We start from the raw sequence: 18,965 nt of genomic DNA on the forward strand, positions 1-18,965 counted from the left end.
TAAAAACCTTAACAAGCAGAAAATGACATGGAGAAACCTTAAACGCGTATTACTAAGCCAAAGAAGCCAGCCAGCAAAGGCTGTACACTCTGATTCCAACAATCTGAGGAAGGCAACACTATGGGGGCAGTAGAAGATCAGTGGTTGTTGGGTCCTAGTGGGGGCAGGGCTGAATCGCGGCCGCAGAGCACTGTTAGGGCAGTGACACTACTCTGTACGATATCACAGTGGGGGGTGCCTGACATTGTACATTTGCCTAAAACCACAGACTGCACCCCACACCAAGAGTGAACCCTCACGTACACTGTGAACGCCAGTTAATAATAATGCATCAATATTGGCTCATCGGCTGTAACAAACATACCACACTAAGGCAAGATGTTCATGATGTTTACCGTTAGTGTGTGGGGCCTGTACCAGGAACTCTCTTTCCTGCCTGCTCCATTTTCTACAAACTTAAAACTGCTAAAGTATAAATAGTATTAATTTTTTAAGTAATGAAGAAACTTATAAAAAGCATTTCCTCCAAAATGCTTTTGGAGGAAAAAAAAAAAGGATCTAAAAGCCTGAAAAGCATTCCTTTTGCGTACTCTTTGAAACGTTCAGGTTCCCACCATGCCTTCCAAAGGCAAGAGGTAGGGGCTGGCACAACCTCAGGGCCAAGACCACAGAGGTGGGAGGGCCACAGTCATGTGGGCTAAGGGGGATCCACCCATTTAGAGGACAAAATGGGGCCACGGTCACACAGCACCCCTGCCTGCTCCACCCAGGTACCAGGGGAGGCAGCCCTACTGCAGTGGCTCACTCTCAGACCAAATGGGAACTTTAAATACAAAATGTGTTGATGCCTTTTACTATCCTGAATAGTTTCCTGTGTCTGCTATATTGAATTGCCATAAACTGGGCAGCTTAAAAGAGTAAGAATGTATTCTTTCAGTTCTGGAGGCCGGAAGTCCGAAATCGAAGTGTCAGCAGGGCTAAATTCTTCCTTCCTGTCCCTTCCAGCATCTGCAGGCTCCTGGCGTCCCTGGGCTTGTTGCTGCATCACTCCAGCCTCTGCCTTAGCCTTCATACCGACTTTTCTGCCGTGTGTCCCCTCCCTTTCTCTTCTCAGGACACTCCACTCAGCATGAGCTATTTGATCTTGAGATCATTAAACGTCATTATATCTGAAAAGACCCCTTCTCCATATAGAGTCTCGTTCACAGGTTCTGGGTTATGTATCTTTTGGGGGACCACCATTCAACCCATTACACCCACCTACCCATAAAATATTTAAAAAATTGATGCAATGCCCTAATAGAAATATGAGAGGAATAAAACAAAAGACACTGATGATAAAGTGTATGCACTGGGAGGCATGGACCCTGCAGTACTACTGGGAAGGCAATTCTGCAGATGCTCCCAACAAAAAAGGAAGGCTTTCCTCCTGACCTAGCTGCATTCCTGGAAATTTCCAAGATATGTCAAACCACAGAGTCTTCCTACTCAGGCCATGTAAGCAGCCTCTTCACAGTTATGGGAGCTGGCAATTCCTCTGAAAGCTGACAAATCAGTCACGCACACTCGAGGTCCCCCGCCTGGCCAAACTGTGCCTTGCAGTCAACACAAGTCTCACCCTCCACAAGCCAGGATGGAGCCTGGCCCCACCCAGTCATATCCAGAATGAATACAGGAGACAAAAGGTGATTGGCTCCTGCCTTTGGCAGGGAGTGGTGCTCAGGCCCACCTGGTATTTTGGGACAGACATGTGAAGAGTGAACGTGCTCAGGTGGCCTGGGGGGTCCTGTGCTGCCAGAGGTGATAGTCAGGAAGTAAGCCTGTATTATCTGAGGGGTCACCAATACCTGGGGCAGCTTCTCAGAGAAGGGACACAGACACAGAAGGAAAGCAGTGGATCCTGTGGTGAGTTAATATTGTGGAGGGACTTTCTGAAACTATTCTGTGCAACCCCCTCATTTTACAAAGGAGATGAGGCTCAGAAGACTGCCATGCAGGGCCTCAGGCCCACTGGATCACAGCCTAACCCTGCTCCCCTCACTGGGCAACAGAGTGCTGACGGGCTGGAGGTAGCCACCATGGCCTTCCCCAACAGTTCTTCAAGGACTCAGGAATTTCTCATATATTTAAAAAAATAATTCCAGATCCAGCCACCTTGCTCTCCCAACATCTGCTGCCCAACCCCCTCAACTCATGGAACACAAAGCAGTAATTTGTCTTCTGCGGCTGTGTTCACAGGCCTTCCCCAAGCCTTGACAAAGAAAAAAACACCCCACATTACTGGCAACACCATGTAACCATTGCAACCCTGGCTTTTTCTGGGGGTGGGGGGTGCAGTAAAGCAAGGCATCAGTCAAAGGTCTCTAGCAGACCCAGAAAATGGTTTGGAATTTGATAAAATTAAAATCTCATGATGAGTCCCCTGCTCTAGCCCTGCTTGGCAGCCTGAGAGAAGGTGACAGCATCACCAGAGACCTAACTGCTCAGCCTGTCACCCCACTAACAACGGGCCCAGGGGCATCTCCTGCTAAGGGTCTCCAGTGTATAACACAGTGGACAGCCACCGACTGTGCGCTGCAGCCACGAGCCACCCCCCCAAAGCCCAGCACCCACCAACCATAGCACCCCCCACAGTGCACACAGGGCTGCAGAGTGAGCCCTGCCCTGTCCTTCCAGCCCAGGGAACCACGAAGAGAAGTGGGACTTAAGAGTGCACAGAGGAGGAGGTGTAACGTCAAATTCCCTCTCAGCTCTCTCATGAAAATCACTTGCCTCAAAAGTAACGAAGTCCTCGAACTCATCAGGGCAGGCCTGCGACCCCTCGTCCTGGGCAGGTACAATGCTGCACAGCTGGCCATCAGAATCTGCGGGAGAGAAGACCCAGACTCAGCAGGTGACCCAGACCATCCACAGAGGTTGAGTGGGAAACTGCATGAACAGTCTATGGAGCCTGGAACGGCTGTGAGGAATACAGGGGGCAGTAAGGCTAACATAGGGAAGCAGGTCTCCCACCGAAATGACACTTTGTGCCAGAGTTCCCAGGCAGTGGTGTAGAAGCCAAATGGTAACTATTTCTTCAAAGACTTGGACAGCACTGTAAAATAGAAGGAGCACAATACTAGCTCTGTGACACTGCTCACGGCTTTAGAAAGTAGTAGATGCCAAACTTGAGTTTCTGAAAAACTGTACATGTCGGGGAGGCGTGAAACAGTGCCAAAATAACAATACCTTGTCCTCAGGGCTGGACCTACAGGCAGTTTTTATTTTCTTCCTTTTTGCTTAAGTTTATCTTCTACAGTAAATGTTTATTTTTATAATGTGAAAAAGTTTAAAGGAAAAGCAATCTTTTCATGATGGACAGACTATAATTCTGATGTTAGCAATAGAAATATCACTTTTCTCAAACACGACCAATGCCCACAAAGAAAAGGCACTGGTACCCTGGCTGGTGTGGCTCAGTGGATTGAGCACCAGACTGAGAACCAAGGGGTCACAAGTTGAATTCCCAGTCAGGGCACACTCCTGGGTTGCAGGCCCGGTCCCCAGCTGGGGGAGCGTGCAAGAGGCAACAGATAGACGTATCTCTCATACATCAATGTTTCTCTCCCTCCCCCTCTTTCTAAAAGTAAATAAATAAAAACTTTAAAAAAAAAGAAAGGAAGAAAAGGCACTGGCTTCTACAGTGTCCTGGCCATGTTCAGATATAACACTTTCTAAAGAGCATGGAAGTGATGGAATCCTGAATCATGATGTTGTCTCACTACTGTGATGCTGTCATTTCATAAGAGATATTTATCTGGTCTTCATCCCCAGTCCTGACACACAGGAGTATGTGTTGTTACTCATCAACAAGCCCCTTTCAACCTCACCTGGGTTTAAATTAATGGAGAATGGGGGCTGGTTAGGGAAACTGACCTGATTAGAGGTGGAACTTTCAGCTCCACCCCCACCTCTTTGGAGAGGGAGGGGCCAGACACTGAGCCAATCATCAATGACCTATGACTAATCAGGCCTGTATAATGGCACCTCCATAAAAAACTCAAAATGAGGAGGTCTGGAGAGCTTCTTTCTGGGTTAATGAACACATCCATTGGGAGAGTGGTGCACCCCGAACTCCACGGGGACAAAAGCCCCTGTGTTGTGGACCCTTCCAGGCCTGCCTATATACCTGTTCATTGTAACCTTTACAATAAACTGGTGATAGAACTAAGGTTTTCCCTGGGTTCTATGAGCCATTACAGAAAATTATTGAACCTGAGGAAGGAGTTGTGTTAGACGGAAGTATGGATAACCTGGGCACCTGAAATGGGGCCTGTGCTAACCCGGGCAATTGGTATCAGAATGAATTAAATTATAAAACACCCAAGTGGGAACTGCAGAGAATTAGAGAATTGCTTTGTGAGGAAAACCCACACACTGGGTGACAAGGCGTGAGCAGAAAGCAGATCACATAGTACTTATTTAAAATGTATCAGTGGCGCCCTAGCTGGCGTAACTCAGTGGATTGAGCTCAGGCTGCGAACCAAAGCATTGTAGGTTCAATTCCCAGTCAGGGCACATGCCTGGGTTGCAGGCCATGGCCCCCGGCAACTGCACATTGATGTTTCTCTCTCTCTCTCTTTCTCCCTCCCTTCCATCTCTAAAACTAAATAAATAAAATCTTTAAAAAACGTATCAGTCGCTTATTCAATATATTTCACATACTCTTAACATCAGTCACTTATTTAAAAAGTGGAGTAGAATCTTAGAGGGCTAAATGGAAGAGCAAGCCTCCCTGGACGCTCCTGGGGAGAGAGTACTTTGAAATGGCCATCACCGGCTTCCTTGCCCAGAAGACATTCTTTGGCAAATAGACCATGTGGGGAAAATGCTGCCCCGCCCCCCAGCCAGGTTCTGAAGGGTAGGGGGTTTGAAGTCACTATGATGGCCATTTTAATTAATGGGAAAGGAAGAATGAATGTTGAAAGACCCTCACTACAGAGCAACAGCTACATACATGGCTACCCTGTCCAGTTTCTAAAGAGCTCTCTCCATTCAAACAATAATACTTTCCCTCAACACTATGCAAGTTCAAGCATTTATGCATTCAGTAATTGCATTCAATAAGGCACCTCTGCCAATTCAATACTGCTTTGTAGCAGGGATTAAGGCCCTTATCCAAAAATCCCTTATGTGGCTATTGTTTTGTATTATTTTCCCTGGAAGCGTGGCTAAACACCTGAGTGCCTCAGACTACAGCTTAAGTGGAAGAGCCCCAGAGCACGGCAGCCTGGATTCGATGCAGAGGGTCAATGGCCTTTGGCTCCTGCACTTGAGCCCCACCAAGCAGGCTGACAGCCTTGGAACCCCTGCTCTGGAGGTTCGGGTCTTTGGTGCAGGTGAACTACAGCAGAGCAATATAAGCTCTTTTTGAAGGGGGAGAAGATTGCTACGGACAGAAGTTTTTTAGTTTCTGGGATAGGAAGTGAAGGAGGATCATTATCCCACTGCAATTTGAGATCACACACACATTTTGTAAAAAGCTAGACTATCTTTAGCCTATTTCCCCCCTTTTTATAAAAAGATTTTATTTAGTCATTTCTAGAGAGAGGGGAAGAGTGGGAGAAAGAGAGGGAGAGATACATGGATCACATACCCCCAGCAGGGAACCTGGCCTGTACCAGACATGTGCCCTGATGGGGAATTGAACCAGCAAACTTTCAGTTCACAGGCCAGTGCTCAACCCACTGAGCCACACCAACCCGGGCTATTTTTCTCCTCTAAGTGTGAACAGCCTTGCTTGCACTTCCAAAAACTGAAACAGAATTTTAAACTCTTAAAACTTAGCCAATCACTGCAGACATGCAGACCTGTGCTCAGATTCCAGTGGTGGGCATATAATCCAGAAGTCTGGCCTCACATGGCGAAGAGGAAGATGTGAACGTCTATCTGGTATTTTTATATTCTTGATGGGACTAAATAGGACTCTTCTATCAATTTTCTCTATAAAAACTAAAACAGTGGAAATTTTTAATGTGCATTTATCTCATTCTTCCACAGCCTGGGGAGGGGAGGAACAAGCCAGAGCAATGGCCTATTTGTAACAATTCCCTATCTCATTCTATTCCTGAAATAAGGCCTGTGGTTATGACAGTAGCAATCTCTTGCACTCTTCCTGCAAACTGGGTCAATACGTCAAGTCACTTGCTATGCCACTCCTGGATGCAGAATAAAAGTCTGACAGACCAGACAGCTGTGTGCAGCTATGATGGTACACTGGAGGGAAGCTCCAAACTGAACTTGAGCTGAAATTCAGTTCAAATAATCATGCTTTTCACTATTCCTAATGCTGTTAAATAACATTTCAAAATCATCTTTGACTTGCTTTTCCCCTAGTTTTATTTTCACTCTCCTTTCCAAACAAAAGCTAAATGATAAAGTCAAATTACAGTCCTGACTCTTGTGGCTCAGTTGGTTGGGCATCACCTTGCAAAGTGAAAGGTCAATTGCCAGGATTGCGGGCTAGTCCCAGGGTGGGGGTATGCGAGAGGCAACTGATCGATGTTTCTCTCACATGTCAATGTTTCTCTCTTTCTCCCTCCCTTTTCCTCTCTAAAAATACACAAATTTTTAAATCTTAAAAAAAAGTCAAATTACAAAAAAATTTGCAAATAATCAAAAAGGTAAAGCCAACCCCACCGCCTTAAGCTGGACCAGCGGTACACCGAGTGCACGGGATGGGGTATCTCCACCAGCACTGCCTCAGCCAAGCCACGCACTCCAAGAGACAGTCCTGCCCTTCTGGCACTGAGCTAAGGAGCCACTCTACAGCCCTTCCAGAGGGAGCCTGGGGCTGGGGTTGAACTGTGAGGCCTCTTGACGAGAAGGTCAAGTCCTCCCACAGTGGCCACAGCCCAGCCATGCCCATACCTTCTCATCCTGGTTGCCCAAACCAGCCACACTGACACCTCTTCGGTTCCCATACGTGCAGGGCATGCTCCCCACAGGCCCCCCACCTGCACCCTGTTATCCCTTCCCAAACTTTCTCAAGGAGGCCTCTACTGACCACCTCTGGCTTCACCCTCCTCCTGAGCTCCTGTCACTGCTTGTAGCTATACTGCCTCACTGTTTGTGGGTGTCCTCCAGTAGGACACCAGCTCCCAAGGGCAGGGGACTGTGTGCTTCCCAGAGTCTGAGAAGATAGTCTGGCTAGAACAGTCCAGCTCCACAGTGTCCGTGCCCACGGTTATTACAGGTCTCACTGTGCCCTCCCTTGGCTGCTACCCTCCATCCAGCCTGACTCAAGATCTCACCACTAAAGCCTCCCCTCAGCACACCCACTCAAGGACCTGGCCCCATCTGCTGGAAGGCCAACCCCCTCACCAGCCCTGTCCAAGGCCCCCAATCTCTCTGCCCCATCAACCACACACCCCAGCAGTAGCCTATCCCCCAGGGTCCAAGGTCCATTCCCTCACTTCAGGAGCAGGGGTCTGCTCTGCACAGGCTAAACTCAGGTCGGGGTGGGGGACACCACCTACAATGCACCCCATAATGTGGTATCATGTTGAGACCTGGCCTCACCTTCTGAGGATGCTGCTATTCCAGAACTTGCCATTGAAAAAACAAGTACCATTTCCTGAAGAATCCATGCTAACTCCAGAACTGGCCGGGGAGCGGGCTGGGGGGCGGTGATTTTAATTAAATCAAAGTAGAAATATTACCAAAAAGAATGAAAAGACAAAGAGATTCGAACAACCCTAGAGGGCTCAGTGGTGTGGGGGGGCTGGCCAGAGGCAGGACTTCCCCTAAGTGAACTGATTTGGGGGCTCACAGTAGCAGGGGGCTGCTCCCCCTGCTCCCCCATACAGAAGGAGGAGCAGCTGCAGTGAACTGGGTGCCTTGGGGATGGGGACAGACCAGGTGTACCAGGCCAGGTGAGCCAGGAAGAGGTTCAAATGGGAGAGTGGGCTGCAGAGAGCTCTGGGTGGGGACACAAGAGCCCTGGCCAACTCCTCCAGGCAGAGACAGAGAACCCAAAATCCCTCCCAGGGCCTTGCCTTTGGCTCCTTTCTGCCAACCCCTGGGAAGGGCAGAGAGTACCCAAGAGAGAACATCCCCGGTAAAGGCAAGGAAGAGGGCGGAGGGCTGGGGAGTGCAGGCAGAGGCCCGTCTCAGAGCATCAGGGTAGATGGTTAACCATTGAGGAAAGCTTGGGACTGAAGGAGACAGGTCATTCTCAGGCAACCCTTTGCTCTCACTGGATTGATAAATATCTAAGCACACCTTAAGTCGCTAAACTACAAGACATATGCAACCTACAACATGACCACACAGGTCATCTGAGCCAGCAATCCCTCCTGCTTGACAGACAGAGAATCAGCCGCTGTAGAAACAGCTCCTCTCCTACACCAGGCAGGTCAATGGCCGGAGAATTTATTACCGTGGACTGGGTTGCATCTGCCTGAGTCACAAGTTTTCTGGGAGCACGTGCTGACTTTCAGGACACAACCCCCCAGGAACTCCTGCAAAGGAGCTTGCTCCATTTCACACTAACTGTGGCCCAGAAGAACCAACCTGGACTTTGCCTAGAGAGGGCCTCAGAGCCACATAGATGGCCCCAGCACCATCTCTCGCTGGCCACTGCCCTGGATTCCTTCTGGCCCACACCCAGGGGCCCAGTTGCCACGACTGCTCCTAGCTTGACACTTGAAAGGAATCTGGGATCTTCAACCACCTGAATCCCAGGAAGCCCAGTCTCAACCCCTGGTTGGAAGGTGCAGAGACCACAAGGGTCATGTCCAAGGCCCAGAGCTTCTCATGGTCCCTTTGGTTTTCAGTCCCAGGGAACACAGTGATGCCATCATCCCCTGTGGGTAAGGTTGTACAGCTTGGCCCCAACCCCAACCTGTCACAATGACAGCAGCAGCACCCTGTTGTTTCCTCCCTCACTGTGTGCTCTGTACGCCCAAGGACCCTGGCCTTGGGTTCACCGCAGGGTCTCTGGGAAGTGCTGGTGTTCCCACATTCGCACTGACTGGGTGAAAGAACAAGCAGTAACATACAGGGCTCCACACACACAGAATGCTACCCAAAGCCATCTGGGTGTTTTAGGAAACCCAGGTCAAACATGCCACTGCTGGGGAGATGACAGACAAGACAGGTGAGACTCCATCAACAACTGCTAATAAGACCTGGGATCCAAGGGCACCCCCTTGATTGAGCCACCAGGATGAGAGTGGGTCCTGCTGAGTCTCTTTATGTCCCTCATTCTCCAACAAGGTGCAGGAAGGAGGGAAAAGGCCTGCAACTAGTGACTTCCCAGTACCGTCACCCCCACACCACCTGACTGAAGACAGAGAATGAGAAGGAAAGGTCTACTCGGAGCTTCAGAGTTTCATTTGAAGAGGACAGTGTATGGGCAACTGGTCAGAGAGTGAAATGGTACAACCACCTGGAAGAACACCTGGCAGTTTTGTAAGAAACTAAACTCACGTGCATGTGACCAGTCACCCCACTGCCAAGTACAGGCCCCAATGACATGCAAACTGTGTCTACATAGATTGGCACACGAATGTCACAAAGCTTTATATATAGTCCCAAACTGGGAATATCCTAGCCCCAAACTAGTGTCCGCCCCTGGGGTACAAGCATACGATGGAGCACTACTCCATAACAGAAAAACAGGCTCCTGATACTTAAAACAACAAGGATAAATCTCAAAAATATCACATTCAGGCAAAAGCCAGAAAAAAGAGCAGATACTGATAATCTTACTTACATGAAGTCCATGACTTGCAAAACAAATCTATGGTGACAAAAATCAGCAAAGGCACCAGCAGGGCCTTGGCAGGTGTGGCTCAGTGGATTGAGTGTTGGCCTGCAAACTGAAAGGTCACCAGTTCAAGTCCTACTCAGGGCACATGCCTGGGTTGACGGCCAGGTGCCCAGTTGGAGGCAAGCGAGAAGCAAGCAATCAATGTATCTCTCGCACATCAATGTTTCTCTCTCCCTCTCCTTCCCCCTCCCTCTAGAAATAAATATAATCTAAAAAAAAAAGAAGAAGGTACCAGTAGGAAGGAAGGATTACTGTAAGGCCATGAGGGTAACCGTCTGTGGTAATGCCAGTAACTCTTGATAGCAATTTGTATTATCAGACATAATAAGGCTTTGTCAAAATTCACACAATGGTACCCTTAAGGTTTCACTGTAGGTATATTTTTACTCAAAAAAGACTGCAAACAGCCCTGGCTGGTATGGCTCAGTGGATTGAATGTTGGCCTGCCAACCAAAGAGTCAGCAGTTCGATTCCCAGTCAGGGCACATGCCTGGGTTACGAGGCCAGGCCCCCAGTAAGGGGAGCGTGAGAGGCAACCACACACTGATGTTTCTCTTTCACTCTTTCTCCTTCCTTCCCTTCTCTAAAAACAAATAAATAAAATCTTTTGAAAAAAATTTCCCATTAAAAAAAAAGACTACAAACAAATACGGACTCTAGGTAATGACTGATATACATGTGGTGGTCTTCAGGCTGAAGCGTATGGACGTGCACTGATTTGAAGTGCATCCCACCAGAAAAAAGGAGAACAGACTGTTGGACAGGTGGGAAGATGGATGGATAATGCAGACACAATAAACACTGTCTGCAGAATACATATGACGGATACGATACATACGGGTGTGCACTGTTTGCATCTTTCATATGTTTCAAAGTTTCCATTAAAAACTCCTTGGGGAAAATGGCAGTAGTTTTCTAACATTATGGACAAGTAGTTGAGTCCGTCAATTCTGGAAGACAGGGTATGTAAGGAGCAAAGAATAAGAAACAAGAGAGAGCATCCTGAAACCTGGGGCATTTTAGGGGCTTCAAAGAGAAAGGAAGAGGTTAAGTTCAGCACAAGGAGTCTGAGGAGTAAGGGTCACTGATCGGGAGTGGCTGAGCGAGAGGGAAGGACAGTGGTGGAGTGAGGAAGGGGGGAGGCTACGGAAGCACAGAGTGGGGAAGACTGACCTCCATTTCTGATGGCTGCGATTCCTCGGCAGAAGTCTTCAAAACTGATCACGCCGAGCCCACTGGGATCCAGGTATTTCGTTAAGTCCTTCACCTGTAATTGCCAAGTGAGAATATGTTACCCAAACCTTCACAAAATTGGGGGTGTATCAAGCACTTGACCTTTCACAACATTCAGAGAAGCAGCCTAATTGCAAGGTGCCGTGCTGAAATTAAGAGCCACTGCTTCCTCTGATTCAAAGGCCATCACCAAGCCCTGGCTGGATAGTTCAGTTGGTTAGAGTGTCATACTGGTATTAAAAGGTTGTGGGTTCGATCCCCAGTCAGGAAACACTCACCAATGAAAGCATAAATAAGTGGAACACCAAATCAATGTTTCTCTCTCTCTGTCTCAGCCTCTCTCTCCAAAAATCAATAAATATTAAAAAAAAAAAAAAGGCCACCAACAACTCCAGAGAAAAGGTGGTATCCTAAGAGAAGGTGCCAATAGCACCTGGGACCACGAGTCATAGAATAAAATCCTGCTCTTGACTTCTGGCCAAGATGGAGGCATAGACAGATACACTTTGCCTCCTTACACAACCAAAAGAAGGACAAAAACAAATTTAAAACAAACCAAAAAAACCCAGAACTGCCAGAAAATCAAATTGTATAGAAGTCTGACAACCAAGCAGTTGAAGAAACATTCGTTCAGACCAGTAGGAGGGACAGACATGAGTAGCCAGGGTGGAGAGGACTTGCAGCAAGGCTGCAGCTGGAGGAGCTAGGCAGGCAAGGTGGTGGCTGGTGAACCGGGTGGTCTCACATTTGCATGTGGATGAACTTCAAGGACCAACTGGTGAGCAACACAGACCGTGCAACCCAGGGTTCCAGCAAGGAGAAATAAAGCCTCAAGGCCTGTGACTGTGGAAAACAGTGGGGGCTGCAGCGGATAGAGAGACTCCCAGCCTCACAGGAGAGTCTGTTGGAGAGACCCATAGAGTTCTGGAACGTGCACAAACCCACCCACCCAGGAATCAGCACCAGAAGGACCCAATTTGCAGGTGAGTAGTGAGGAAAGTGACTGAAAACCAGTCAAGAGCAGAGCAAGTGACACTGTTCCCTCTCAGACCCCTCCCCCCATACAGTGCCACAAAGCAGCAACATGGGTTGACCTGCCCTGACAAATATCTAAGGTTTCCCCACTTACTATATAACAGGTGTGTTGAGACAAAAAATATGGCCCAAATGAAAGAACAGATCAAAGCTCCAAAATAGAACTAAGCAACGAGGAGAAAGCCAACCTATCAGATGCAGAGTTCAAGACACTGGTAATTAGGATGCTCACAGAATTGGTTGAGTATGGTTGCAAAATAGAGAAAGAAGTGAAGGTTATGCAAAATTAAATAAAGGAAAATGTACAGGGAACCAACAGTGAAGGGAAGGAAACTGGAACTCAAATCAATGGTTTGGAGCAGAAGGAGGAAACCAACATTCAACTAAAACAGAATGAAGAAACAAGAATGCAAAAAAAATGAGGAGAGGCTTAGGAACCTCTGGGACAACTTTAAATGTTCCAATATCTGATTCATAGGGGTGCCAGAAGGAGAAGATGAAAAGCAAGAAATTGAAAACTTATCTGAAAAAATAATGAAGGAGAACTCTAATCTGACAAAGGAAAGAGACTTCCAGGAAGTCCAGGAAGCTCAGAGAGTCCCAAAGAAGTTGGACCCAAGGAAGCACACACCAAGGCACATCATAATTACATTACCCAAGGTTAAAGATAAAGAGAGACTCTTAAAAGCAAGAGAAAAGGAGACAGCTCCCTACAAAGGAGCTCCCACAAGACTGTCAGCAGATTTCTCAAAAGAAACCTTACAGGCAAGAAGGGGCTGGAAAGAAGTATTCCAAGTCATGAAAGGCAAGTACCTACATCCAAGATTGCTCTATCCAGCAAAGCTATCATTTATACTGAAAGGGCAGGTAAAGTGCTTCCCAGATAAGGTCAAGTTAAGGAGTTCATCATCACCAAGCCCTTATTATATCAAATGTTAAAAAGACTTATCTAAGAAAAAGATGATCAAAACTATGAATAGTAAAATGATAACAAACTCACAACTATCAACAACTGAACCAAAAACAAAACAAACCCAGCAAACAACTAGAACAGGAACAGAAACGGAGATCACATGGAGGGCTATCAGTGGGAACGGGGAGGGGAGTTGATGGGGGAAAAGGTACAGGGAATAAGAAGCATAAATGGTAGGTACAAAATAGGGGATCGTTAACAATAATATGGGAAATGGAGAAGCAAAAGAACTTATTCATACAATCCATGGACATGAACTAAGGTGGAGGGATGCTGGTGGGAGGGGGCAGTACAGGGCGGAGGGGAATTACAGGGCAGAGGGGAGTAAAGGAGAGAAAAAAATGGGACAACTGTAATAACATAATCAATAAAATATATTTTTAAAAAATCTTGCTCTCAAAAGTCAGCAGCCATGTTTCCTGAGTGGCAAGATCATCAGTGGTGACATTTTAGATATTATTCTAGCCAGTATCTAGACTATTACACATAGCATAGATCTACCCATCCATTCCAACAGCTGTGCAGACTCCTTAGGAAAAACAAGTTGAGCAAGTAGACCTAACAATCATAAAAAGTAAGTAGGACAATTCACACATGGATGTTATAGAGAATGAAACTCTTCAAAAAGAAGATACATTTTTGCACTTTGAAAGACACCAGTCATAAAACTAAAAGACACAGACTAAGAAAATAAAGATTTAAACAGTTATTTATCAAAGAAAATATACAAATGGCTTATAAGCACACAAAAAGATGCTCAAGATCATGAGTCCTGCCCTGCCCAGTGTGGTGCAGTTAGTTGGGCATCAGTTTGATTCTCAGTCAGGGCACGTGCCCAGGCTGCAGGTCCAGTCCCTGGTCAGGGCTCACGCAAGAGGCAACTGATAGATGGTGTTTCTCTTCCTCTCTTTTTCCCTCCCTGTCCTCTCTCTAAAAATAAATAAGTAAAATTTTTAAAAAAGATCATGAGTTCTTAGGGAAATGCAAATTAAAACCACGAGCTATCACTCCCTAGAAGAGCTGTAATCAAAGGTACTGACAGTAACAGGGGTTGGCGAGGATGTGGGAAAACTGGAAGCTCATATATTGCTAAGAGGAATGTAAAATGGTCTGGCCAATTTGGAAAATCATTTGGCAGTTTCTTGAAAAGTTATACATAAGCTTATCATACAACACAGCATCTCCATTCTTAGGTATCCACCCAAGAGGAAAAAAATATCCAAAAAACGATGTGCAAATATTTAGAGCTAGGCAGCATTATTCACAATAGGAAAAGAGCAAAAGCAATCCAAATGTCCATCAACTGAGGGATGGATAAATAAGATATAACCTATGCATACAATAGACTATTATTCAGTCATAAAAAGGAATGAAATACTGATACATACTACAACATGAATGAACCTCAAAAACATTCAGCTAAGTAAAAAAGCCAGACACAAAAGACCACAAATTATATTCTTTCATTTACAGGAAATTTCAGAAAAGACAGGTCTATAGAAATGCAAAGCAGATGAGTGGTTGCCTGGAAATTGTGGATGAAAGTGGGACTGACTGCTAACAGCACGAGAGACCTTTCTTGGGTGGGGAAATACTATAAAACTAAGCTGTAGTGATGACTGCAGAACTATAAATTTACTAAAATTCACGTATTTGTACACTTACAGTGGGTGAATTGTATGGTACATAAATTATATTTCAACAAGTCTTAAAAATAAATGAATAGCCCTGGCTGGTGTGGCTCAGTGGATTGAGCGCCACACTGGGAGCCAACAGGTCGCTGGTTCCATTCCCCATCAGGGCACACACCTGGGTTGTGGGCCAAGTCCCCGGTAGGGGGTGTGCAAGAGGCAGCTGATAAATGTATCTCTTCCTCTTTCTCCTTCCCTTCCCCTTTCTCTAAAATAAACAAATAAAATCTGTTAAAATATAAATCAATAAAGAGATAAAAAGGATTCAAGAGAAAATGACAAATAATGAAGGCAAAGATATATGAGGATGGCTAACAGAAGTCCCTGAGAAAAAAATCAAAACAAAGGACTCATGGACATGGACAACAGTGTGGTTGGTGATTGTGGGGGGAGGGGGAGGGGGGAAAGGGTACAATGGGGATAAGTGGTAATAGAAAAAATACAATAAATAAATGAATAAAAAATTTTGAAACCTGTATTTAGAAAACTTCCCTAAAAAACATTAGCTACATAGTGGAAAAGGTACCTAAGAATATCAACTCCTAAACCCAAAATACCTACTCCAAGACTTAATCTGGTAAACTTTTTGGACTTTATTTTTTTAAAATTTATTTATTTATTTTTAGACAGAGGGGAAGGACAGGAGAAAAAGAAGGAGAGAAACATCAACGTGTGGTTGCCTCTTGTGTGTCCCCTACTGGGGACCTGGCAAGCAACCCAGGCATGTGCGCCCTGACTGGGAATTGAACTGGCAACCCTTTGGTTCGCAGGCCAGTGCTCAAAATCTACTGAGCCACACCAGCCAGGGCTGGACTTTAAAGGAAAAAAAAAATCCTTTGAATAGCTATGTGAAAAATCAAGTGACTTTATAAAAGAAAATTGGATTATCATTATACTTCTCAGCAGCAACACAGGAATATTCTAATCCCATTATTCCAAGTGTTGTTGAGAACTGGGATCCTCCACATCACTATTAGGTATCACTCATCATGTATTAAAAACAAAATAAAAACTAATTTATGCAATTAACAGTGAGCACCTGTAGCAGCTAGGTTATGGTATTTAAATTGTACTTTCATTAAAAGGAGTCAGGACCCTTGTAGAAATGCCAGGACATAGCAAGTTGAGCCTGGCATATATTGTCATACCTGGAAGCAAAGCAGCTATCAAAGACTGTATTAGGTCACATCAAAGAACTCAGGAGCCAACCTAAACAGGATTTCACAGACAAAAATGAGACAATATAAACACTGATAGGAATGGAAAATGCAACAGACTGAAACACATCACATTTCAATCAATGAAAGCAAAATTCCAGTGAAATATAACCACTCATCCTTGGAGGATGCTAGTGAACCAATTTATCATTGTAAAAATTAATAAAGGGAAGGAACCAAGCAGTTCTCCTGCCTTTGCTATAGACACTGTTACTCAGGTTAAGCAATGGTAGTCATGTGGGGAAGTGTCTCTTTAAGGAGAGATCCAGCCAATAATAGAAGAAGGAATGATGGGATTAGAATGTCACCATCCTGCATTCTTTGATGAAGTAATGGACATGATCAATGACCCAAATGCCTCCTGGTGAAAGCATGTGACACCACCTAAATCAAACCTGAATCCAACTACCAATTTACAGGAAATACAATGATTAAAGCAACATGTTTCAACAATATCGCAGGGATATAGTCAACAAAACCCAAAGCAGGAGGACTTTGAAAGAAACAGATAAGTGACCTGCTATTTTCAAGGAGAAGAAAAAAGGATACAGAAAGTAGTAAACCTTCTTCAAGAGACTTAGAAGATATATCAACCTATTGCTTCCATGCAAAGGACTTTTTGGGATCCTGATTCAAATAAATTGCTTTTTAAAAGTCATAAGATAGTTAGAAATGTGAATAGTGATCCTGGATATTGAATACTGACTGAATATTAGATATTAAGGAGATGTTGTTAATTTAAGCACCTTGCTCCCCCCCCTCAGCTGAAGACATGTTTTATTCATTTTTGAGAAAGAGGAAGGGGAGGAGGAAGAGAGAGAAACATTGACTGGTTGCCTCCTGTATGTACCCTGACAGGGCATTGAACCCACAAACTTTTTGGTGTACAGGACGACACTCCAACCAACTGAGCAACCTGGCCAGGGCAGCACATTGCTTTTCTGATATACTAACTCAAATATTTAGAGTTCCTTAAAAACCTGGGACTAAGGTACATATATGGATACACACATGTAACGAAATGGCCATGACCAAGAACCACTGAGGCTGGGATACTGGGGAAGCATTACACTACTCTCTCTACTTTTTTTGTATGTAGTTGAATTTTTCCATAATGAAAACTTTAAAGAGAAAAAAAAATAAAGACAAAAAGACAAAAAGAGCAAAGAGCAAGAAAGCAACTGGAAGATAGGGGGAGGGAGAGGGGAAAAAAGAGGAAGCGGTTAGTTAGGGAGAGGTGACCACGAAAGGAGGGAAGGACCACATGGGAAACCAAGAAAGGCAGGAGGGTTTCAGCTTGTGGTTCCTTAGGGGTAGGGTGCAGGAAGGGTGTTTCAAAGGTGGAGAATCAGAACTAAGACTGCAACAGGCATGAGGCCTGGCTGAGGCCAAACCCACATCCACATCATCCACAAATATTCCTCAGGGCCTCCTCAGCACCAGGCAGGCTGGCAGATGCTGTAACATTCAGCCCTTTCAGCATCGTTTGTTGACGGATTGCAACATAAAGCCAGACTGAAACTGGACTAGCTCAAGCTAACTCACCCCAACAGTCCATGATTCTTGAGCTAGAGACAGCATCTCCCTTTTCTCTCTCCACAATGGGGAGAGATGACAGCCACCATCCCTCCATCTCAAGGCCCTAGGTGTTTGAGACACTGGGCTTGAAGGTCCCTGCATCAGGTGACTTCTTCAAACAGCTGACTGACTCCCTCTTTAACTCACAAAAGCCTTCATTCCTAAAGCACATGATGTCTAGTGAGAATCTTGCTGGGTATTTAACCTGGACTCCATACTTAAGTGTCCTTAAGGTTTCTAAGAATTGACAGTGAAGTTCTGAACACAAAATACCAAGTCATTCATTCTGAAACATTAACCCAATGCTTTATAAATAAGTAATTAACCAAAGAGGCCCTTTTATAGGTTACCATGTTAGAATGAGCAAAGATTAATCAAAGTATACATTTTTTAGAAGTACACTTTATATTTCCTTCCTGGAGAATAAATCAACAATGATTTGGTGATGGTTCAAATGATCGAAGCCCAAAGTTATCTATTCACAAGCTTTCACAAAAAAAGAGTAATATTGTGAGCCCTGGCCAGGTAGCTCAGTTGGTTAAAGTGTCATCCCAATACTCCAAGGCTGTGGGTTCGATCCCCAGTCAGGGTACATATAAGAATCAACCAATGTACTTAAATTAACAAGCAAGGTGCTTAAATTAACAGAGGAACAACAAATTGATGTTTTTCTCTCTCTCTCTCAAATCAATAAATAAAATTAAAAAAAAAAAACAATAGGACTAAAATATAAGAACATGCCCTTTCTTGGAAAATTAGCAGAACCTAGAAACCAAGCCAAGAGCAGTCAAAGGAAGCCAGCACTCTGTCCCACAAAAGGACACAGCAAGTTACAGGAACACCATGGGAGAGGAACCCACCCTGCAACCAGCTGCCAACAGACAGGACTGGTTCCTGCAGGATGATTCCAATATGAGAAATTCACTAACAAATCGTATTGTTTCTGCTACAGACGTGAAGACAATTTACAGCAGACGGCAGGACAAGCTTTGTAACCATAGTTAACTTCAACTATAGAAGCACGGCTCACAGAAATCACAATGAAAGCACAGCACTTCACAGGGAGAAACTATCCCCATTTCTGAACCTTGTTGTGACAAGTACATTTGAATTATAACATTTTCAACAAAGCTTATCCTATCTGACGCCATGGTGATACTACTATAAGCACCTCAACCTACTTAACATTTACAGAATGTTTCAGCCAATGAAAGCAGGACACACATTCCTTTCAAGCAAGTGCTCCTGGGATATTTACCAACACAGACTATCTTCTGGACCATAAAATAAGTTTAAATAGATTTAAAAGGATTCAAGTCAATATTAGCCATTAGGGAAATGCAAATTAAAACAATAAGGTACATACACATCTATTTGGATAGCTAAAATTAAAAAGATGGGCCCTGGCTGGTGTGGCTCCGTGG

At 45.1% G+C, this 18,965-nt stretch overlaps 1 protein-coding gene across 2 annotated transcripts in view; it reads right to left on the bottom strand.

Moving 5' to 3' along the window:
* Positions 1–18,965, bottom strand: part of RAB11FIP3 (RAB11 family interacting protein 3) — a 100,538-nt gene that overhangs the window by 27,129 nt on the left and 54,444 nt on the right. For both annotated transcript variants that reach the window (XM_028512081.2, XM_036021156.1), the window contains exons 2-3: positions 10,988–11,081; positions 2,773–2,864 (exon numbers count right to left, since the gene is read on the bottom strand). In XM_028512081.2, coding sequence (XP_028367882.1) covers positions 2,773–2,864; positions 10,988–11,081 — 186 coding nt within the window. The remainder of the gene's footprint in view (positions 1–2,772; positions 2,865–10,987; positions 11,082–18,965) is intronic.

Source organism: Phyllostomus discolor, chromosome 3 (genome assembly GCF_004126475.2).
Source record: "Phyllostomus discolor isolate MPI-MPIP mPhyDis1 chromosome 3, mPhyDis1.pri.v3, whole genome shotgun sequence".
NCBI lineage: Eukaryota > Metazoa > Chordata > Mammalia > Chiroptera > Phyllostomidae > Phyllostomus > Phyllostomus discolor.